The following is a 24,667-nucleotide window of genomic DNA, read 5'->3' on the forward strand; positions in this document are numbered from 1 at the left end:
TGTTTTTTAAATATATTTTGGGCATATTATTCCTTTATTGTATAACAATAATAGAGAGATGTCACAAGGGTCCCCAGCTGGATTGAAACCAAATTTCTGAGTGGAAGGGCTGTACAATCAAATTGTGACTACTTTGACTGATATTTCAATTGGATATGATATTGGAGGAGAATAATTTTAATCATACTGTAATCATACTGTTATTGTCATGATTGTAGTGTGATTTTTTTGCGAGGATCTCTATCAAACAAAGATTTTTTTTCTTGAGTCTATACAAGTTGTAATCTTCTACGTCTTGCAGCGCCACAATACAATTGTTACAATTTCCTTTAGCGGATGCTTTTATGCAAAAGCAGCATACATTTGAGAGTTCATACAACACAAGCAAAGAACTAGTCAGAAGACAACTCAAAGTGTCATGGGTGTGTTTGAAAGAGCTGGGTATTTAGTTTCTTCTTTAAGATTGAGAGGGACTCAGCAGATCGGATGGGGTTTGGTGATTCGTTCCATAGGAGAAGAGTCTAGCGGTGGAGGAGCCAGGTGCCTTTCACTTTTAGAAAGTAGTGAGCAGGAGGCTGCGTGGACATTAATATAGGAGATAATTTAGGCGGGGGCCATAGCAGTTGCTGTTTTGTAGGCAAGAGACAGGGTTTTTAATTTGATGCAGCAGCAACTGTGCAGTGCAGAGATATGAGTAATGGAGTGACGTGTGCTCCTATTGGACAGGCTAAAGACCATATGCACCGCCGTGTTCTGTATCATCTGCAGTGGTTTGAAGGCGCACACAGGGAGACCTGCCAGCAGAGTGTTGCAGTAGTCTATAAATGATATCACAAGGGCCTGTACCAGGAGTTTTGTTGCATGCTCGGTCAGGTAGGGTCTAACCATCCTGATGTGGTATAGGGAGATAATACTTGATTCAGAATGGTAATTTGACACAAATTTGCCTTTAAGTCTATTGCACATCCTTGCAGCGAACATGATGTATCAGACCATCTGCACATGCTGTACAGTACCACATTTAGGTTAATGTTGTAATAGTGTAGAGTAACTATACACAGACTAGTGAATCTACTTTTTATAGCCTCTCACTGTTAATAAAGTGTCACATTGCTGCATGTTATGTCTCCCCTAAAGATAGTGGTTACCAGAGCAACATACCACCCCACACTTCATAAAGCTGACTTTATTGGCTGTCCTTTCTTCTCATTTAATGCATTTTTTTCCCCGAACTTGGCAGTTGTACTTCACTCAATGACTACTCACATGTAGGACACAAGGAACTGATGCAAGCAGGAATGTGATGCATCCACACAATGCCGATTCATCGCCTTCCACTAGAATTGTAACAGTTGATTTTTATTAATTTGTTAAGCTTGATGTTGCCCAGATAAAGTAGTGTTCATTTAAGTTAGTAAACTGACAGTATTATAACTGGACTAGACCAACTTACCAACTGTTCCTGTGGATCAAGGGGAATGTAAAAATATTGCAAGGGTGCATTAAACTGCAAGGGAACACAAAAGAAGTTCAGGGGGGAAAATCCTATAATAATCACACACTAAAACTATAAATTGTTAATCCAATCAAACATATAAATCGAAGTTCAATGAGGGACTTATATACTTTAAATTTCACACAAGGAGGAAAACAACATTGAAAAAAATAATATCTGCAAGCAGCAGTGCGTGAGGTCTGCCTATGGGACAAACACAAATAGATAGATGAAATACTGCAACTATCCAGCTCCACTATGGACACACACATAATATATTCATTCATTCATTCATACAAACACTAAAAGTAGCACATCAGGTTAAACAAATGAGGTTAAATAGCATGTGAAATGCTATTCTTTGCTAATGTTGTTTGTTTAATCAGTACAAAAATGGATGTGTAAAAATGTTACAAGGTTTTACGTGGAGGAGGTTAACCTCTAGGAGGTTACTGCTGGTGTTAATTAATGAGCTTTAGTGGTGCTGCTAGGTAGATTTTGTTAGACAGAGACAGGTTTCTCTCTGTTTCCTTTGCTTCATATTGAGAGCAAAGACCAGAAGAAAATGAAGAATCATATTTCCAAAAAAATGCTGAACTATTCCTTTAAAAATATTGTATTTTGTAATTATTTTCACGATGACTTGGAAAATAAAGGAACATGGACACAAGGATGTATAAAGTAAGGTTTGCATTTGTATTCCAGGGAATTTTGATACACATTTACATTTGGACAAGACACACAAACAGTGTTGACACTGAAGATGTGCAAACCTAAATAGTTAATGCTACAAACAGCTAATGTAACATGCAAAGTGCGTCAGAGCACATTTGAAGATGCTCCTTGCTGTTTCTTTGTGGGGACAAATATGCAAGTTGCAGTATTTCATCTCTTCGTGTTTGGGCAAGGACCTCACCCTTTGCTGCTAGAAGTTATATTTGTTATGTTGTCTTCATCCTCGTGTAAAGTGTAACCGATCTCTCATTTGTATTTTAAATTGGTTTTAGTAGCCTAATTCATCAACAAAAAGTCTCTTTGTTATTTTATTTGAAAGTGACTTTCAGACTGGTTCTCTATATCTAATGAAGTAATGGATAACCCTGGTGATGATATCTGCTGTGTGTTTTTTTGTGTGCACAGTATGCATAAACATGGTTGTTGATTGTTTCTATATTTTTTTTTTTCATGTATATTTGCATTTAGCTTAGTCTGGCGTGGTGCATTGTTGGAAAGTGAAATGTTTATTGTTTTGTTTCCCTGTAGTAGGAGGCTTTTCCAACATACACAGCTATCATTTTCTCCCTCTCCCTCACTCTCCTGCTTTGACTCGACACTAAAAAGCAAAAGAGTTCAGGGGAGCAGGTGGATAATCACATGCAGGGTGGCAATATTGTCAGATTCCCCTAACCAGTCCAAGACACAGGAACCCTCAAACATCACCTTCCCTACTGCTTACAACGCCATCAGATTACATGTTCCTCGTGCTGTCGTTGTTGTTGTATGCGGCTTGGCTGACTGTGGGGTAAACAGCTGTTGGTGTGTGCTTTAGTGTCTGATAAACACATTAGACCGTTGTTTACTCTCTCCTAAACTATCCCGGTTCAAACACTTGATAGAGACGGAGCTCCAAGCCAATAATGAAGATGTGTGCATCGTTGTAATGCTGTGGCTAGTGAGAACAAAATCATGCTGATTTTGCTGATCACACACACACACACACACACACACACACACACACACATTTGATGAGTTAGTTTTGGTGTTTGTATACAGTATAATTATGTATGTGCATAGTAGCATAGCTTTTCCCTGCACAAGGGAACATGTACGTGTGTATGTGTGTACCTGCTGCAAATGGGTGTTTTCATGCACAGTGTACATGCATGTGTACTGTATATCCTTTCACATTATGTTCATGTGTTGGACCTGTGATCTGTAGTGTACACCTAGTACAGTGGAGTTGGTGCTGCTGCCTGCCCCCACAGTCAGAGGTAAATCAAAACACTGTCAGTAGTTAACTTTAGTTACTGGAGGTGGACACATCATGGTTCTGCCAAAACAAGGTGTGGTTTGTCCCAACCTTTCTGGCTGATAGTGGGTATAATTAAAATACCACAAATTACTTAAGACATTGGTTGCCATTTTTAATCACCTATTCTGAATGATTAAGATACTTTGTAAGTTATACACTACCGGCCACTTTATAAGGTACACCTGTGCAACTGCTTATGAACGCAGATATCTGATCAGCAGCAACTCACTGCATTTAGGCATGTAGACATGGTCAATAGGACCTGCTGAAGTACAAACCAAGCATCAGAATGGGGAAGAAAGGTGATTTAAGTGACTTTGCACGTGTTGCGTGGTTGGTGCCAGACGGACTGGTCTGAGTATTTCACAACTGCTGATCTACTGGGATTTTCACGCACAACCATCCGTAGGGTTCACAGAGAATGGTTCAAAAAAGAGAAAATATCAAGTGAGCAGCAGTTCTCTGGGCAAAAATGCCATGTCGATGCCAGAGGTCAGAGGAGTGTGGCCAGATTGGTTCGAGATGAAAGAAGGGCAACAGTAACTCAAATAACCACTTGTTACAACCAAGGTATGTAGAAGGGCATCTCTGAACATACAACACGTCCAACCTCGAAGCAGATGGGCTACAGCACACTAGCTCACACTGCCACTGAATTAGTTACACCTTGTAGGCTAATGAAACTGACATGAGTTCATGTCAGTTTTAATAATGAATTATTTGTCAGTTTTATTAATTTGCACATTGTCTTGGGATGCATGTTTTGCTGTCCCCATTTGTTATATGTTAAGAATTGATTGCAAATTTTTCCATTTCTCAAGTTGGATACCAATTCTCTCGAGCCCTGATATGGCAATATGTAACGTGTTTATTGTTGTTAAGGATATTGGTGTATTTTCATTGTTGTGTCATCTGGTCTATCCTATTGTAGTATATTTATACACTGCATTCAGTAGCATTTCATATTTAAAAACAGATCAGATTATTCTTACCCTGTCTATAATTTCCATAATTCACATTTTTTTCTTACTTGAAGTAACCAGTTGAAATACAAATCTATGTTAACAAAGTCCAGATATTAGGAGTGACAGTGAAGCTTCTCATTCATTGAAGCTTAATAGAATAAAATTCTAGATATATGAGATCAGGCTCCAGATTTGGATGTTGTAGCATTAGTATCAAAGCTGAGTTAAGCCTGTGTGAAAGCTCTATTATACTTGATTGAATTATCTCCTTACAAAGAGTGGGAGGCCGAAGGATAAACAAGTCACTCTGAACGGAGAGAGGGACAGATGAGTTTCCTTCTGTTGTTTTTCTTACACCAGCACTTTATTGTAAAACTGAAATGATATTGTTCCAGTGGCAGCTCTCTGTAAATGTTTTGTGTGGAGTATTCCTCCATTTCATGCCGAGCGCTTGCTCTGTTTACCACTGTTTACTGAGCGACTGAGACTACTGTACTGTGTCCTTGCTCTCGATCAGCTGTCTCCGTGCTGGTAGAAGGTGAAGCCCAGACGGAGGGAGTGTAGAGGCTTACTGCTGCACTGAGCTGCAAGCATCAACACAGTGATTGTGAAAAAGACACATAAACTTAAATAGAATCACAAAATTATTTAATTCTATGTCGGGGCAATTTAAAGTGCCAATGAGAATATATAGTATATTCCAGGAAGATGAGCAGGAAAATTAAACATTGGAGAAAGCTGCACCTCAAAACACAAACAAGACTGTCTCGCACATTCCACATAGAGTGTTTGTTTGTGTGGTGTGAGAGTTGGATTCATTGGAGTGAATATGTGTGTGTCTGTAGTGGTTTGTGTTTTTTAAAGGTGAGGAGTCTAGGAGACTGGGAGTGGGACGATGGCTCCAGAGATGTGGTAAACACATCTTCTCCACTGTAAGCAACAATAAACATACAGTTGTGATCATGTTTGAGTACAGGTAGACACTCCAGTAGTAGATGTTTTCACCTTTAACCCATTTTCCACCTAAGAAGCTACCGCTTTATGTTATTTTTTGTTCAACATTTAGACGTCTGATGCACTGATTGTCAGGATTTTTAGGAGACAGAGTATGCGAGCCATTGACACGATATGCCGAGTAAAAGTCACAGGGATGAGCTGACTTTTGGTTTGATTGTGTGTGCATGTTGGGATGGCTCTGCGCTATCTATCAGTGTCACTCAGGTAGCCATGGAATCACTGTTAGTGTCAGCATCAGTGTGTGTCAGCTGGTATCACTCACTGGTATCTATGTCTGTGAGGTCTACACAATTTGACCCTGACCCTGTATCTTTTCTGTTTCCCACACCTCTGTCTCTCGTTGTCTGTGTGTGTGTGTGTGTGTGTGTGTGTGTGTGTGTGTGTGTGTGTGTCAGTGTGTATTGTCAGTCCAAACCCCCAGATTCCCTGGTATGTTGGTGGAATTTCGACTATTTTTCCAGGTCACCGTTGTTTGTGCCTTGCGAGGTGTGTCTGTAAATTCCCACACAGGGAGGGAGATAAACATACTCACACTGTCACACACATATACAAGCCTCGTCACATTGCAGCCCACACCTTGTACGGTGAAGAATTCACCCCGACTAACTGTCTTAAATGCCAGAGTCGGGCTCAGCACCAGATCTCTTTGTCCATTAAGGCTGGAGTAGGCAGAAAACTGGAAAGGCGAGAAAACACCAGAAGTTGAGGTAGGAGGTAAGGGAAGCTCTCCTCCCTCTCCCGTCTCTTTTTACTGGGCCACTCCCTCCAAATGAGCACGGGCATATGCATAAGCTTCACTTTAGCCAAAGGCTCACGGCGCTGCGGGAATGGATGCTGCAGCCACTCAGGGTCCAAAATATGCAGTGCTGCAGAGACGGTTTCAGCTTCAGGCTACGTCCTTGTAGCAGATTAATGCTGCCATCCAAAGGGTTAGACACCAGAGGCGGTCTAAAAGGAAAAAATTACAAAACCGGAAATGTTCACAGCAAATGTCTGCTCTCTAGGAAATAAACTGCGCTACCTTTTTACACAATATCCACCCTCTATGTACTGTACTGCACTCTGTATGCACATGTGCACAAGAGCACGTGCATATGCATTCGTAGACTAGCCAACAGGAACACTCTCTCTCTCTGTGATTGGTCAAAAAAAATTCTGAAGGCGGAAAACAGAGCCAGAAAGAGCTACAGATTCTCTCAGACCACTTGTATTCCAATATGCTGAAAGACAGTTATTAAAATGTATGGCCAATAATGGCAAAAATGATCTGCCAACCCAAATTAAACTCTCAGGGCGGCTTTCAGTTAGCCGAACCTACGAAATATTCTGCTTAGCTTGCCTCCTGGCCTAGCAGTGAGTGAATTATATCACAGATAAATTAGGGATGACAAATTGGAGCTGTGTAGGGTCACACAGGCTTTCTTCTACTCTCGGAAAATTCATTTAGGTCAACCAGCATGTGGCTGTATGTGTCAGTAGTTGGAGCAATTATAAAAGCACCAGAAATGTTTTACATGCAACGGTGAGTGAGTGCTCAAATACTCCTCCGCCAATGAAGTGGAATTGCTCGGAAAATTCCATTTTTATTCTTTTATGCAGCAACTTGCCAGGTCAAAGAATTGATTTGGCAACCACTTGCATGGACCAATATTTTCAGTTACTTGGAAAAGAGAACTGCAGTTGTTGCTGTGTGATTATAGGAGTGATTGCTATCAAAATGAATTGCTGTGAGCCATTATAGGAAATGACAGAGCTAAGGGGGCCGTTTTTGCTGTAGGTCTCAGGAGATAAGTGTTTTGTGTTGTAATCCCCTTTTCCCTCAGTGCTGACACTGCAATTCATACCCATACTTTCTCTCCCTCTATGTCTCTCCACCCCTCGGGTCCTGGCAGGTCACGTAAATATTAGTCTGAGCTCTCTAATAAATCTGCACCTCCTACTGCTCCCACAGCCTTTCAGCCCAAACCTGTTCCCAACAAAGCTGCACCACCTACTACCTAATGGCTGACACCCTCCCCATCAGAAAGAGGCAGAGCGAAAGGATGAAAGATAAATGGAAGAGTTGACACCAAAGGCAGCTACACTGTAAGCCAGATTTTAATCCAGCAGAGCAGGTGTTCTTCTGAATAAATTCACCTCTTTGCTGGTCAGGTAGAGAAGAGCTTAGTTACATGAGCAAGCAGTTAATGTTTAGGATGTGTCAAAAGGCGACAGATCAGTGGTGGTCATACATAGTGCTGATGGTTCTCTGCTGATACACCTAAACTTTATGACCCCTGACCTCAACCAGACTCCCCTTCCAACCTTTGGGGAAAAAATGACCCAGGTTCTACTGGCCCTGAGGGTTGAACTCATCCCATCACACACTTGTATGTTTGCATGCACTTTCTGGCCATAAACAGTGAGTGACAGAGTAGAAAGGTCTTGCTAACATTCTGAAGGTTTTACCAGACAGGTGATAGGTGAGCTCAGGGGGCACTTAGGGGTCCTATCCTCGCCTGCAGGTATGTACATGTGAATATGTGTGCGAAACAGATCGCATGGCCGACACCCAGACCACCCCAAAGTGAATGTTATAGGGCAATTTTTGGTGGGGTCTTTAACTAGATTCCCACAGACAGAAGCCCATATCAAAAGCAAGGTATATGTAATGATGTAATGATGATGAATTGTGGGGAACGTGGTTCTTTCTGCTCGGATTAAGATCTGCTGATAAACACGCCCGCCAGGTCTCAATGTAACCCTATACATTTCTCTCTCCCCTTCATCCATCTATGTGACTCTTCTTTCTGTCTTACACCTTTTTTTTTCTTTCTATGTCTTGGTCCAGGATGGATTATAGTATTAAAGTCAACTCACACACAGTCTAGGTGGTGAGCTCTGCCCTGTCTGCATGTCTCCAGGCTCTGTGTGTTTGTGTGTGTGCAATTGCATGCATGATTGTATGTAATTGAAGTGCAGTTTATCCCCTGTTCTCAAGGTTGTTGTTGTTGTTGTTGTCATTTGGCAACCAGAGCCCAGACTGGCTTGCATTACAGCCTGGACATAAGATTGATAAATCTACATAACTGTCAGTACTGAGGCACAGGGGTAGTCAAGAGTGAGAGAAAATATAAGAGTGTAACACAGTTGAGAATAACTGTGATGATGTTAAATAAATGATTGGGCTGCCTGCATGGCTAACACTCTAAAGATACTGCAGCAATGAGTGTGTCAGTATTAGGGTACGGTCACATAATAATTCAACAAAATTGTGTCCAGAAGGTGGACGTGGTGTCACGACTATGATGCAGGTAATAAATAAATATTGATCAGAATGACTACAAATTTAAAACAGTGTTTGGGAATATACACACTGCGATAATAACTTCTCAATTTCCAAACACTGTGCAGCAGTGTTTATATTGGCTGACAGAGCACATCCTTTTGGTCAAAGTTTAGTAAAGGTGACCTACAAAACTGTCGGAGCCGACTGGAGATCACACTGAAACAGGAAACACATGTTTGAATCCATCGTACACGCTGGGAGATGGAATGAAACTTCATAGGACAGAAGTGTGATCAGCTATACAACTGGGCAACAAAGCAATGATAATGCATTGAAGTAAATTTGTTTCAATGCTACTAATTGTTCTGACACATTAAGCTGGTTTTGTTATAACCTCTTTGGCTAAAGTTGGATAGCAACTAGCGAACAGTAAATAAAAAAAAAATGTAACTTGAAAGTTGAGCTACAAAGCCCTGTGAGATGGGTCGGTTGGCAAGACCAAAGTTATTTACAGTTACTGTCGATGTAAAGGCATGTTAACATTGTGGATCCACATGAAAATAATTGGGATTGCATCCAACTACTAGACAGACCACATAAGTAGTGGAGGCGTTGGGATGGACTACGAGAGTTGCGCTAACAGGAGACTTCACTCAGCAATTGGTGACCTCGGGGTGAAATCGTATTATCTTTTACCAGCAATGGGAAAAAGTAGTTATTGAACATAACTCCAGATCTATAAATATGTTCATAGCCCTCTAACTAATGTATTGTTAATTTATTTAAATAATCTATATACATTTGCGCATATATATATCTATATACAGCTGGGTAACAGTTTGACCGGAATTACTTCTGCCTGTGATTTGATCCCAGTCAAATTACTTGATGTTGCTGTGGTATTAAAGGATTATTCTGTTTTATTCCAACTTGGGTCCTGGGTCTAAGTTTATATCTGCAATCTGAAACTAGGGATATCATTGGTACAATGGGGCAATGAATAAGAACAGTAGAGACAATCATTTTTAAATTAAACCAACAGTTTATCTGAACGATTTTAGTTGGAGGTAAAACTGAAAGTGAGCATAGCTACGTATTATGTCCATAGTGATCTCAGCATTACAAAGGAAAACTCTGATCGCAAAACTACCACAAGTGCGGGTCAAAATTAAACCAAAACTCGGTCTGTAAAATGTGATAGATGTTAACAAAGGTTGGGAGTTAATTTCACAGTTATCTTATATTCACCCATTATCTAACAAATAACCCGGCTGGCCTAGAGGTTTGTTTAAACCCATATGATCATCTGCCTATTTTTTAGTATTATCGTTTCTCCCATGCTTTTTTTTTTTTTTTGCATTTTTGTGCCTGCCATCCGTTAAGACTAATGGTGCCTACGAAACTTTGCAAAAGGAATGCTGTTGGCCTGGCATCTAGGACACAGATAGTCTCTACCACAGGAAGCTGGCACTAGAACAGTCTCAATGACTGGGATTGCTTGATGATATTACCCTGAGGGACAATAAAGCTTATCTTATCTGACAATATGGGCCTCCCATGGCTATTAAAAGACCTCTTCTAGGAGGGCTCTTTTTGGGGCTGTTGGTAGTCTCAAAAGGTAAACCATGATGTTTGTCAATTAAAAACATTGATTATAAAGCAGTATCACATGAAAGAGATTGTATTGATTGAAACTCAGAAGAGCACGTTTGAGTTAATGTCCTTGTGTTTGTATTTCCAGGGCAGACGCCTTGCGTTTCCAGTGTTATGGCATCAGTTTGTCCAATCAAGCCTGAACGTCCTGTTTTAAGCCTGGGCAAGGAAAGGTAATCTTATCACCAGGACACATTGACCAAAACAGGGACAAGATTAGAGCCTGACAGAAAAATGTAGTCGTGTTTCGTAGTGACGGTGATACATTGTTTAAACAAAGTGCACTTTAACTTTACCCATTGGTTTTGAAGTAATGTTTTTAAACCTCGAGTTTGGCATTTTAGCTGTTGCCATCTTGGTTTTTTGAAGCCAAAAGTTACCATTTTGGACGAGTAGGTGGATTTGACAAAGAACCAAATAACACTATAACGCAACCCGACTACACCTGGCTCCTGACCATGTTGTGTGAAGTAACAAAGTTATCACGGCTTTTCAAATGACACAGTGCCATGAATATGCATTGCTACACAGCTATCCTGATAGTCATGTTGCTGTGGTATTTTACTCTAAATGGGACCATAATTTACACAATGAACATCCTGATGTATGGAAGACTTAAAATAGCCACTTGTTATGAAAATGACTGAGACAATAATTCAAGTTCAAGTGATCATTGTCTCATAGGCTTCTATACAATCGGATGTAATTTTGCAACCAGCGTAGTTGCTCTCTGCTGCCCATTAGAAATAATGCAGATTTATGGCATTCCTGCATTTACTTCACTCTTATGATCCAAAACATTCACCCTTTTTTTAAGTCTGTGAAGACGGTATGTTTGCTTAGTAAAAAGGCAGCCATTTAATACTAAAGGCCTCCGTGCAGTTGTGTTTACCGACTGCTTTCATCTTAAGTTTGCGCTCATGTGCAATATCCCTTTGAATTCATGTCATCAGGAGTCTCTGGGCTCTAATGTAACAGAGACTGAACTGGACTGAGAGTCTGAGGAGCAGAGGGGGCTGAGACAGAGAAGATTGCTGGAAAGTATTCCCTTTGATAAGCCGGCCAAGAAGCCTTTGATTAAATGTGGTCCCAGCAGGAACCCACACTAGGTCCTCTGTGGCACGACCATGTCCAATCACCAGCTATCAACAGCCCCAGGTAATTACAGCCATCTAGTCATTAGCCTGGGACCCACCTGGAATTCCACATAGCGAGGGGTGGGATGAGGCCAGCAGGGTTGGGGTTTAGGTTGGGCCTTTAATCAAACACTTCCCTCCCCTTGACTGATATAACACACCCCGCCCCAACTCACACAGAATCAGCCTTTGTTACCGACATAGATTGTATTATTACTGCCCCAGTGTCTCTCAACTCATGCTGGTGGGGAGCAGCGATGGTGTGCCTGTGTGTGTGTGTATATGTGTGTGTGTGTGTGTGATGGGAATAACACGGCAGGTTATGACAGCGGTACAACGGGAACTTACTCACTATCCTGCTCGGCCCCACTGATTAGTTCTGCTCTGTTTGCATCTAGTCCCTTTCTTGCCTTCAACCTCTATGTTTGTCTGTCTGAACAAAAAACAAAGATTCCAGTGTCATACTAATGCACCATATATTTCATATGAACATCTGTTTAGATAAGGCAATATACACAATGTTATACAAGCAAGCTGGAGAGCAGAGAAGTGAATTCTGTCTGATGTTGTAGTTATGTGTGACTGAATGACCATCCAGGCCATCTTCTTTGTCTTCTTCTCAGCAGCAGTTTGTCGTCTTACACACTGAAAACTAGAGTACACTGTATAATCATAATAATGGGAGTGCTCTTCTCTCTCACCTTGTGTCAGCCAATGTAGTGCAGTCTCATCCGCAGATGAGAAATGAAACAACACTTCACAATTTAAATAAATCACTTTAAACAGCCTTTTTTTTCATTTTCATTTTTTTTTTTTACAGTTGCATTCAAAGTCCCAATGATGCATCCGTCCATTTATTCATCTAGTGTCCATCTCCCCGTTCTCTGGTAGTCCTCTGCCTGGACTTCTGTTTGGCCACACAGAGCCAAACTTACACTTAGATGTCCACTTCTCAAAGTGCACTTGTCAAGCTACTTCCCAAAGTCCAACCAAGTATTCGTTTTTGGTAGATAAGAGTGTATTTCCCCAAAAAAAGAAAGAAAAAAAATTATGTGAGTATATGATGTTGTTGTAATAATACTGGATACGTTTGAAGGCTCAGTTAATGTAAAAATGTGTCTTTAAAGCATCATGAAAGCAGCAAACCATTTTTAACCCTGAACCACACGCTAGAAAAAAGGCCGTCTGGACTGAATATTCGATAAAAGCCCATACCACCCGAACCCCTAAGTGTTCACTGGTTTCACCATTTCATCATCTGATCCCAGCAGTTCAGTCACAGGGCCATTCACAAACTAATGGGTGTTAATTCATATTGATGGGTACTGAATTCTAGTGCTTTCACAGAGACAGGTAGAAAAGCCATGCAATGATGAACCGAGATGGGGGCAGGGGAGGGCGGAGACGCAGAGCACTTTCGGACAAACTTTCCCAGAATGCCATGTTCCACAGGATGTCCTGTAAAGGGGAAAGGGGTGGGGTTGCATTACAGGGGGCAGAGGGGGCGTGTCCTCAGGTCTGGTCCAACCATTCAGCTCGTTTGGGAGCTTTGCACGTGTGTATGTCCACGGCTTCCTCACAGTCCTTACACTCCACGGCGCAGCACCATTTGAACTTGCACTCGCACTTGGTGATTTGCTTGACTCTCGTGGTGTCGTAGCCCCGCCCACAGCACATGACCTCACAGCCATCCGTACCACGTGATGTCTTATTGCAGACCCGCCCGGCCGTGCCCAGAGATCCTGCAGAGACCACAGCAAGAGAATTAGAGTTAGCTTTCTATAAGTACAATTATTACAACAATATGAACTTTCAGTACTATTAATAAATTGCTTCTGGTTTAAACGTTTTTGAAAAGCTCATGACAAGAATCAGGCTTGTGTTTTAAGTGCAGTTATTAAACAGTCAATCAATTTGAGCAGTCAACAATCAATTATTTAACCACATGAGTTCTATTCCATATCAGATCTCATTAGATATGTTACTCACAAAAATTGAGATATGATGCACTAAAATTCATTCATTAAGCATGTATTAGAATTGAAAAACCCCATTAGATCCCCCATAAATAAATACTTTGTGGTACTTCTTCTACCACTGACATTACCAGCATTCCCAGTTAAAAAAGGCTAAAAAATATAGACCCAAGCAAGTTTTCGTGTGGGCCCCCAAATCACTAAATCCTCCCCTGAGAACAGCACCCAAGTCACTACTTATGGTCAGAAATACTGTGAAATACATGTATGGATGTATTCATTTCCAAATAGGCATGTACCTCCATGCGACCATGGTTTATCCATATTGCACCAACTCTAAAACAATTCATGTCCTTTGGTTCAGTGCAATACATCCGGCAAGTGTGAACTAAAGCAGTAGAATTGCAGGTTTGAATTCAGAATCCATTGTTCTGACAACAATTCAGCCTCTGGGGGCAATATCTCTGTGACTCTGGTACAGCCAGTGGATATCTGGATAACGGATATCTGGGTCAAGACTTCCTCTACCATGAACCAGTCATTGTTTACAGTCCTATGAGAAACTTCATTGAATCTTTTTGTAGGTGCTAAGGTGTTAATCTCTTTAAACCGTTATATCTGCATATTAATGCGGATACAAAGACTGCTAATAAAAAAACAAATCATCGTCTGATGATAGCCGATGGGTTCTGAGATTGAATTTTGGCAAATGCGTTCTGCCTCACTTCTCTCCGCTGAGACATTTTACCTGCATGCAACCAAAGCCTGCTCAAACGTGACTGGACTATACTACTCTGAAAACAAACAGAAAGCAGAACAATTTAAGTATCGAAATATTGTCCTGTTACCTACAGATTCTGAATTCACGTGCAGATATCTCTTTATCGTTCTTGTAACTGTTGTTGACTGTATCATAGTGTTTAACAGTCTGGCATATTGTCTGTCTTATGTGAATGTCATCCCCACAGAGATTAGTGCTGTTGTTCCGTGTGAGAAGCTCCCTGTTTGAACTGCTACCTATCACAACAAGCTGCCCGTAGAACAACAGACCCACACACACAACTATGCAGTGTTGGTAGAGTGGCCTATAGTTACACTGCCTTTCCCAAGCCACTGCTCCCTTTGAAGCCACTCTGTGTGTGTGTGTGTGTGTGTGTGTGTGTGTGTGTGTGTGTGTGTGTGAGAGAGAGAGAGAGAGAGAGAGTGTGTGTGTGTGTGTGTGTGTGTGTGAGGGTTAAATGGACAGTGGAGCGTGACAGACAGACAGGCTCTCACACTCTGAGGCCCACTCTGCCCTCCAGCTACGCTTAGTTCAGACAGAGAGAGAGGGAGAGACTGTGACAGACAGAAAGAAGTGATTTTTTTTTTTCAAATTAGCTGCTTGTGTCCCTAGGCTGTGGATTCCACTGGGAAGGTGAGAAAGAGGGGGAGGATGGATGAAGGGATGAAGAGAGGCGGACAAAGGCAGCAAGGGAGAGGGAGAACTGGACAGAGCTTCTAAGTGATGGACATATTGATAACAAATTTGGAAAAGATGTTTCATCCATCAATTGACCAATCAGAAACTAAATAATTAGGTCTATTGTGTAAAGGTTGATCAACAGATACTCTGACCATGGGGCTGTGTATATGTGTGTGTATATGTGTGTGTGTTGACAGAGACTGATAGAGGTCAGGTGGTCACAGAACGACCATGTCCCCAGGGTACAAGGATATTAGCTTCCACCGACATCACACAGGAGGCCTGCTGTGTTATCTGACTACCATTACAGACACACACACTGACATCCACCACACACACAAACACACTAGTCATGCATGAACATACACACAACACACACATAACACCCCTAAAACATAACACAGTCGGGGCAATCCATCAACACCCATGAGAAACTGCCTCTCTGTGTCTTAAAGTCCCATCCACCTTCTTCTTCTTCTCTCCTTTTGCCCTCTTACCTGCTGTTTTGTCTTGTAGGCAGTAATCCGGAGAGTTCTCAAAGTAGACCAGGTCATTCTTGGTGGCCTTCCTGAAGGCTTTGTTAGCCACAGCGAAGCCCGTCCCATCCTGATTCATCGTCACCTCGATGGCCCCGTTGTATTTCCTCCTCAGGTAGTCGCCAGTCTTCCTGAAGTCTGACATGGCCATCCAACACGTACGCAGTGTGCAAGAGCCGCTCACACCATGACATTTACACTCCAGCTTCATGAACCGCTTCACTGCCTACATACAGTACATACAAGTATGTATGTAAGTGTGTTAAATTGTATTTACGTTTTAGCCATCTTGAAATGTAGTTTTAAATGTTCAAAAAAAGCAGTGCTAAGACAGGAACATTTTCTTAAATTGTTGGCCCTATAAAAAATTTTCATAGATGTATGGGAATACAGGAAAGAGATTTTGCTGTTTAATTCCCTAAATGTATTTTTTTAACCTGTCACAAAATTCCTTTTACCTACATTCGGATTGTGATATACATTTCAGACCCCATATACACATAGTATTAACATGTGATCTACATCTGATAAAATAAAGAAGTAGCAGCCAAAATTGCACTCAGAATACATTGCAATTGGGGATGGCATCACATTGAGATTGGATCCCAGGAAGGTGTGAATACAGGCTGTACAGTTTGGTTGTGTAGTTAAAGGGACAGTTCACCCATACTCTAACCCTACAAACCTTCACCTTCTAAACTTTCCCAGATACAGATTGCATGTTAATACCAGGTGTAAATGGGTCCAAAATGCGGGTTTATCAAATCTTGAGAACAGAAAACCAAAATCTGCATAGCTAATTATACCCTTAACTTTTTGGGTAACTGATGCTGTAATCGCACACTTACTGTTCTGCCACAGCGGTTGTTGTGCAGGTTCATGAGTGCCCGTGCATCTCGGACAGTCCTCTCTTTGGCATCTATGAAGGCTTTGGCAAACTTTATCCCATAGTTGATATTATCACTGCAGCCACCCCAGTCAAACTCTCCTCTCTCATCGCTTGAACGTCCACGCTTGTGCGGGTCGCAGTTACACGTCTTCAGCTCCCCCTGGCTGCAGGCACGAGTGAGCGCGTACACCACTCCTGCTGAGGAGATAGCGTAGACGAATGCTGCTTCACGGCTGCCTGAGAAAAAGAGACAGACAGAGAAAGCACAAAAGCAAAAAGAAACCACGATTTCAGACTGAGCTAGAGGTCAGAATAACACATTCTTTTATTGAATGCTACTCAAATCATGCAATACAATTCTCTACGACCCGAAGACAAAACTGTGCAGCCCACTTGTTAACATGCATGCACAGATACACATAATGCCATGACCAGGCCTGGGTGTGAGCCATGAGGACATGAAGGTGCAGCTGACGGGGGCATATCAGGCCTGATGTGGAGTATAGGACAGCTCTGTTTAAATATTATCATGGAAATAATCCCAGCTGCGGGGCTCTCCTCTGCTCACATAAATTGTTTAAATACAGACACAGTGATACCCCATTAATCAGCGCCAGGGTGATGTCATGACAGCATTTTCTACCATTGCTGTGCTTTTCTGGTCTCTTTAGTTCCTTAGAATATGACTCATCTATTGTGTGGCCAAAGACACATAGAGAATTAGATATAGTCTTTAGTCACAGTTGCTTTTTGCAGCACCCGTGGGAGTGAATGCCTCAAAAGACAACAGCCAGAGGCAGAAGAACTTGTTCATCTTTAGTCACAGCCAACAGACATATGTGGTGTTCACTTCCTGCCTTTAGACTCAAAGCTGAAACAACTTGAATGCTATTTCAGATAGAAGAAACGGCTTCACCTGGAATGAGAGTCTAATTCCCCCATTGTGTAGATTCATCTTCTTGTAAAGTAAAACCAGGCATGTCCCAATTTTTGGGAATCCTACGCGAAGCAGAGAGCTGTGTTGTTATTAATGTTATATCTCCGGCATTGGAGAACAGCCTCCATGCTGCAGTGTATGAACAGAGCAAAGCCAGTGTTATCCAAAACACTGTACAGCCGCAGGTCTCTTGAATTGATATGAGCTGTGGATTGTGATGTTTTCTTCACCCGACCAGAGTTGGCTGAGAGTTTGTCAGCAGGTCTCGTTTGTTTGTGCTCCACTCCACTTATGTTAACTCGTCTCTGGGTGATGGGATACAAAGTATCTACAAAATAGTTCACTTTCATCTGGCAAAGCTAATTATATAGATATTAAATTTAAAAAATGCACCAAATTGCTCAGCTGCAACCAGCAGCTCTACAGCTCACTCTGTTGGTGCACAAAAAATTCCCCACCCCAGTTTTTCCTGTAGGAGGCTCAAATTTGGCATGGAGGTCAAGTGAGTGTGTGTTTGTGAGGTGTGTGTTTGTTTTCTTGCCAGTTGGCCTAAAGGGGACATGGCAATGAGAGTGGCCTATTGCAAAAAGGTGCATAACCTCCAAATGAATTCACAGACTTGCACTTTATAGAAACAGACAAACATACACACCATTTTGCCACATCCCCTGTCACAACTCAGGACTGTTTGCAGAAGACACTTGTGAGAGGCATCATTGGACTAGCAGTTTCTTTTTTACTGGTGATGGTGGATACATGTTTGACATGGTCTCACCTTTTTTATATTTGGGCTTGTTTGAAGATTAACTTTATTCCATCAACTTCATTAACATTGTGAATTAATTCAGAATCATAGATGGTAAGAATTGTGATCATTATGACACTTTTACACTTTTACAACACTTTTTTCCATGTTGATATGACCCCCTAAGTTTATAAAATGTGGTATTAATGTTTATCAGTGAATGCTTGTTGTGGCCATGCAAACTTTCTTGTGCCACTTCCAAGATGATGTTTTAATACTTTTTTGCACACATGAAACATCAACATCAAATAAAACGTATCTTGAATAGATAATTAAATAAAGATTGCCATGAAGTGCGCTAAGTATATTCATGCTCCCCAGTTGATGAACTCTTTCTATTTTGGATCCAGACTTGAGCTTTCCCTTCCTCGGGCATACATGTCAACTCTACATGCAATATCTCAAGATGATAAACCATTTTTTAGACCCTTTCTACATAAGTATGGTTTTATCCTTTATTTTAGTCATCCATCTCTCATTTTTCGGCAACATCAACCAGCCATGGTTCTGCAGCTGAGCACTGCCAAAAAACATTAATGATCACAAACTGTGATTGCAGAACTGTGACTGGATGCATCCTAACTTCAGTTTCCTTGAACACTGACAGAGTTTTGTGCTTTTGCCACGCAGCCTTGCAGTTAGCTTGCATAGTGCATAGTAGTGTACCTTTGGTCTATTGAACTGTTGTTTCTAACAGTGCTCACATACATATTTTTTTTGTTTCATCAGAATCTCAGATTACATATGCCTCACACATTGCCTGCCAAGTAAGTCATACATGAGTGAAATGGGAAGTACTCAAGTAACAGCACTTCAAAATAACATCACAAGACTAACTATCATAGTGATTTTAAATGACAATGGTTGGGGCACTTTTGTATCTGAAAGCGAGGTTCACTCTGCAGACTTATCTGAACCAGCCTGGGCCAGACAAGCATGTGTGATCAAACCTGCTTTCTCTGTATTCACTGGAATGTCCCAATCCATCTCTGGGGTGAGTAAAAGGGGGCAGTGGGTGCTGTTGAGGGGGCGTATGTGGGGGAGGATGGAGGAGGGCATTTCTGGTCATCATTCAAACCTGCGCTGTTTGCCTGACAGTGCGAATATCTCTCTAAATATTTACATCTACATTACTGTTTATTCCTGTCCTCCACACACACACACGCAGCCTGTATCTCCATATCTGCTATTTTTTCCATGCGTCGTCGACCCCCACACATGCTTAGGATGGCTGGAAGAGGGACAATAACATGTCAGATACTAAGTCTGTAGAGACAAGCACCTTATTTTGTGCAACCTGAGTCCAAATCCACTGCAATGAACAGCTAGAAATGAAGCGTTCATCATTATCCCTCACTCCAAAATTAAAAAAAAAAACATAATCTACTACCATAACCCCGAAAATGTAGCATTGTGGCTCTTTTTACTGGTTGCACTGATGCAACAGTAACTCACAGGTGCATCACTGTGTCCGTCCTCTGCATTCAGAATGCAACTGTAATGATCTACTGCAGTGTTATTGCACAATATTGCATGATGGACAGCTTACAGAACAACCATCGTTTAAACTTTCATGCAAAATAACCAGCTGATGAAAAAGACAACTTGGCTATCAGGTGTTTTTACTGAAGAGTCCCTGTTCTCTGTTATTTAATAAATATTCATGAATCTGTGCAGTTATAAAAACCCTACAGGAAGTAAACATGCACTGGCTACAAACATAAAATATGTATGTCAGCATGCATGTGTGCATATGAATCTGTTACAAAGCAGACAGGTCTGGCAGGGGTGGAAAAACAAAATGACGACAAGCCCGCGTTTCGAAGCCCGTGTGTTTATTGACGAGGCATAAGGCATTACAACAGTCCATTAGCAACTATAAACACGGAGCACCAGCATACGTGAGTATGAGAAGGAAAGATTGGAGAAAGAACAGAGCGAGGGGAGAAGGACGAAGGGGAGAAGGGAGAGATAAGGCAGTAAAATTGAAGAAGAAGGATAAGAGTGAGAGATAGTAGCAGATCGGGTGCAGGTTCTGGCTCAGTATCTCTTTGGCCACACAGTCAGTAAGCAGACAGGCAGACATGTGGACACACACATGGACTTACTCCGTAGCAAGACACGTCCAAACACGGTGTGGTCGCGGTCCAGCGTGCTGCAGTTCCAGCGGTGGTGTCTGAACTGGTGCTGGCACTCTCTGATCCACTCTTTGGTGCCCTCACCAATGGCCTGCATGATGTCTGGGTGGCGCTGGCAGAGTTGCCGCTGCTTGTTCACCAAGCCTGGGATGTTGTCACAGATCACACGGGCCCCCAGTGCACCGATGTACCTGAAGTTGCAAAAAACCCCAACAAACTTATCAGTGGTTTTGAACTGAATCCACACCAACTGCAGAATATGAAGTTCAGCAGAGATTGATGGTATATTGGAATTCATAAGTACACATAGGTGCCCTCATATGGTAGGTGTATACACATGTGGATACACACACTCAAATGTGGTGAGTGGCGTGAAGGAGAGCTGCAGTAACAGTCCTCTGTGAGTCAGAGTTCACTACACTTAACAGTTTAAGGTTTGCGAGTAGGAGGGGAGTGGAAACCATTTACTCCACTCTCCAAATAAATAAGCACTTAACCTCTCCCCACAAGACCTGCATGTGTATGTGTGTTTAAATGTTTCCCAATGGGATAGGTGAAATCATGTCGTCACAAATCAGAGCACGGAGTCTGGGGCCTCCAATAACCCTGTCAATCTAAGACCCCATTTACTCACTTTACCCTTCTCCCTGTTCACTCTCATGCTCATCTCCTGCATGCCTCTTCCAATCTTTCTCCCTGCCCTAATGAAATAGACTCCTACAGATAAATGCTGCGTTCAAACACCCAAAATATACTCAATTGTGCATGCGGGAGACCTCTTGCAGCTCGGTGGCTGCGAGGTTTCGGCGGGTCAGCGAGGGGAGGTCAGGGAGCGTGTAGCTGTGTGGTCGTGTTTTACGAGGCCGGGGCGAGAGGATGGAGACTGGAGGCTCTCTGCTCCCCAGAGTGGGATTAGAGAGGAGGAATAAGAACAGAGTGCTCATCAAAGGAAAGAGCCAGAGCATGCAATTCACACTTAATTTTCTCTCTGAGAGTCAGGAGGACTTGTGGATTTTATAGGATAGTAAATCATTATCCACAAGTATAAAACAACATGCTGTAAAGCCCCACAACTCTACCGTGAATCATACAAGAAAGACAAGCCAGATACAAATAGCGAAGGCTTCTATTGATGACGCAGCTGATATTATAGGCCTCTTGATGCCCTGTTATCTACTCAAGTCCTGTTGGATTCCACATCAACACTAAAAAAAGACTGATTGGATCCTTTTATCTGGGATTATCAGGAAAAAGCATTTCATTTTAGCCTTAAAATTCCCTGCTATATTTTATAAAGCAAAGTAAGTTAAATTTTCTGCAATGTCAGTCGTCAAAACTGCAATAGCCTTGCAAAGACATGCAACAACTGCTTTCGACAAATACTTGGAAACTGTTTTGGGCTCTTTATATTTTCCAAGACATATAATTGCATTACATAATACATGCAATATAATGTTTTTTTCTATCACATTTCTCTTATTTCCACATTTCTCAGACATTTCCCAGTGGTGTTAAAGTCCAAGATCTGTCCATATCATCACTTAATGTACACCGACAGAAATGTGATAAACAGTTAGATAATGTATCTCCTGCACTAAATTCCCCTCAAAGCCAATAATGCCCAACCAAAGCCCCTACACACACTCTTCCCACTACTCCCCATAACTGCTTTTAATCTACACAAACTATTAGGCATTCCATCACCCCCATACCCGCCCACACACAGACACTTCTCCTATAAACACACTCACACACATGGACATTTTCACGTATGTTATTGCGCAGGCAATGAGATATTTTTTCACCCCTCACCTATGCTCTAGATGGCTGGTTTTGGGGTATTTTAGTGAAGTAATGTGTGTGTGTGTGTGTGTGTGTGTGTGTGTGTGTGTGTGTGTGTGTGTGTGGTACCTGGTGAATTAATGACTGCTCTGCCTTGTTGAATGCAGGCCCCAGCTGAGCTGAACACGCGCTCAGCCAACAGCGCCGACATAAATTACATTTATCGCTCTATTATTATTGCTCAGTGTGGCAGGCCAACAAACTGACACGAAGAGAAAATGCATTTAAGAAACAAAATCCTAAAATAGCTTGAATGTAGTCCACAAACTCATAATATTTTAGGGCATTTTCACTATTAATGCTCCTGCGTGTTTTTCAGGAGCAAATCATTTTGGATTAAATTAAGTGATGACAGAAACGCACATTTATTGTTTCTCTGTGCAGTCGTTTCCCCATAAAAATTACAAGGCAATGCATTCATTCGTGACAAATAATAGCCTACAAAACCTTTTTTAAATAAATACTTTGATTTTTTTATGAATGATAAAGTTTATAATGTTGCAGTAAAGCTCTGTCGGTTAGACAGTGATAATAAATTTACAAACCATCGATCCTCATAATGGCCTTGTCTGTCTGCTGTTGGAAAATCTCTGCTCTGAATTAATTGGAATGGGTTTGGCTTTTGGAAAATGGTTATTATAAATAAAATAGTGACCATAAGTTAAATTCGTTGGCAGATTGAATCCCTGAAGTTTCTAACGAAACACTTTTGGTAGGCAGAAGTCCCAGCTTCGCTTCAAATGATTAGATTAATGACAAGTGTTTAAATCTTTCCTCCCTCTCCCCTCCCAGTTCTTGATTTAATTTTTAAAATAATGATTTACTTAATTATTTCTCCCCAAAAATGACAAATTCGGCTCCCATAAGTCTCGCTGGCAGGTCGGCCTGTATAGGTGTGATGTGTGCAAACAGTACTCACCACCATGAAGAGTCCACCCGAGGCGTCACCAGCAGCAGCAGCAACAGACACGCACAGTAAATCCTCGAACTGGCACCGGTGTTTTGGCATGAAGGAGACCGGGGTGAGAGTTTGGCTCCCGCCGAACCACAGCTCCGAATCCGGGCTGCCCGGAGGCTCTGAATCCTGTTTAAACCCAGCATGGCTCTGCGCTTTTTTTTTTTTTTTTTAACACCAAAAAGTTCCAAAAAATATAAGATTTCAAGGGATGGAGAAAAAAAAGCCAAGGTTTGATATGAAGTAGTGTTAAGCACCCATTCAGTAGGTAGGCCTCATTATCCAGTGTGTGGTTCCATATTAATAGCGCGACTGTCAGGAGTGTGTGGAGCGCGTTTTCGGTGCCATGTGCGCACCAGACTCTCCACTGAGCTCTTCTGGCTGCCGGCAGGAGATTTACCTGACGAGACGAGCAACAAGTGTGGCTTATTTCACCTCTCAGCTCCCAAACACTTATCCTTGGGTCTGGCTTAGTTCAGAGACATAAATATGATCCCAGATGGAGCCAGAGATTGGCAGATGCGAGAGTCGCTGCAGTTTTGTCGGCTGTGTGACTCTGTGCTGGGTCGGATGCTCGCACCGGACCTCTCCTTTATCAGTGCGCTGTGGACAGTCAGAGCTGAGAGAGAGAGGGGAGGGGGAGAGAAAGAGAGAGAGAGCTGAGGGAGGGCTCGCTGCTGACGGCTCCTCTCGCCCATTGGGCAGATGCAGGGGTTACAGAGTTTGACTAGGAAGGAGATATTAAAGAGGGATGGATGGAGAAGTGTGTGTGTGTGCGTGTGCGTGTGTGTGTGTGTGCTGCCGTGAGGGGTGATGTTGCTGAGGTGGAGACGGTCCTAATGTGAGAAGTTCATCTGGAGCCACAGACAGAAAAACTTATAATTAGTTATGGCGCCTTCATTTTACAACCCAGTAAAACTGGATAATTAAATCACAGGAAAAATGTGTTTTTTCATATTTTAGAGGATTTTTTTACTTTACAGAAAGAGTATTTTCCATTCTTAATGTAAAATGCTGCAATCACTTATGGAAACCAAATGTCCTACATGTATCAATATGATCTTGTCTATATCTAGTCTATTTTTATAGTGAGTATGGCATTCACACATATCTGATTTAGCTTTCATTATTTTCAATTATTCATACTTAGAATCAATACTATTATATTCACTCAATATGATTATTGCTCTACTCTTCATGCTGCTTCTCATCTTTCATGTAATTATAATAATTGCATAACAAAGATCTTAATTTTAACATCAAGCTGTGCAGGAGCTGCAAATAAAACAAAAAAAAAATTGGGGGAAAAATTTGGCCCATTTACGTAATATAAATATTTAGCGGTGAGTGCTGTCACTGATAAAGCTATAGCCAAATATTTAAGTAAAACTGTGACAAAGATTAAGCTATTATTATATTTATTATTAGGGCTGTGTTATAATGTCAAAATCCTCTGTCCCAATATATTATATCTCAGTAATGATGATAAAGTATGTTTTTCAATAAGATAAATACATAGTCTTTATGAAATAACCACATGGTAAAGCCTATTTTTGTGTAC

At 41.6% G+C, this 24,667-nt stretch overlaps 2 protein-coding genes across 3 annotated transcripts in view; one reads left to right on the top strand and one right to left on the bottom strand.

Annotated features, from left to right (window-relative positions):
- Positions 1 to 24,667, top strand: part of fkbpl (FKBP prolyl isomerase like) — a 53,165-nt gene that overhangs the window by 3,982 nt on the left and 24,516 nt on the right. The window contains exon 3 of one of the 2 annotated variants that reach the window (XM_059332732.1): positions 10,519 to 10,603. The exons of the other annotated variant lie outside the window; for it this stretch is intronic. The gene's annotated coding sequence lies outside the window, so the exon portion shown is untranslated. The remainder of the gene's footprint in view (positions 1 to 10,518; positions 10,604 to 24,667) is intronic. 2 annotated transcript variants of the gene reach the window in all.
- LOC131971333 (protein Wnt-2b-A) lies at positions 12,212 to 23,653 on the bottom strand. The gene is made up of 5 exons (XM_059332731.1): positions 23,071 to 23,653; positions 20,280 to 20,500; positions 16,389 to 16,666; positions 15,502 to 15,766; positions 12,212 to 13,308 (listed from the first exon to the last, which is right to left on the bottom strand). Exons 1-5 carry the CDS (start codon positions 23,250 to 23,252, stop codon positions 13,079 to 13,081), a joined length of 1,176 nt encoding a protein of 391 aa, XP_059188714.1. The 5' UTR covers positions 23,253 to 23,653; the 3' UTR covers positions 12,212 to 13,078.

This window comes from Centropristis striata, chromosome 5 (assembly GCF_030273125.1).
Source record: "Centropristis striata isolate RG_2023a ecotype Rhode Island chromosome 5, C.striata_1.0, whole genome shotgun sequence".
NCBI lineage: Eukaryota > Metazoa > Chordata > Actinopteri > Perciformes > Serranidae > Centropristis > Centropristis striata.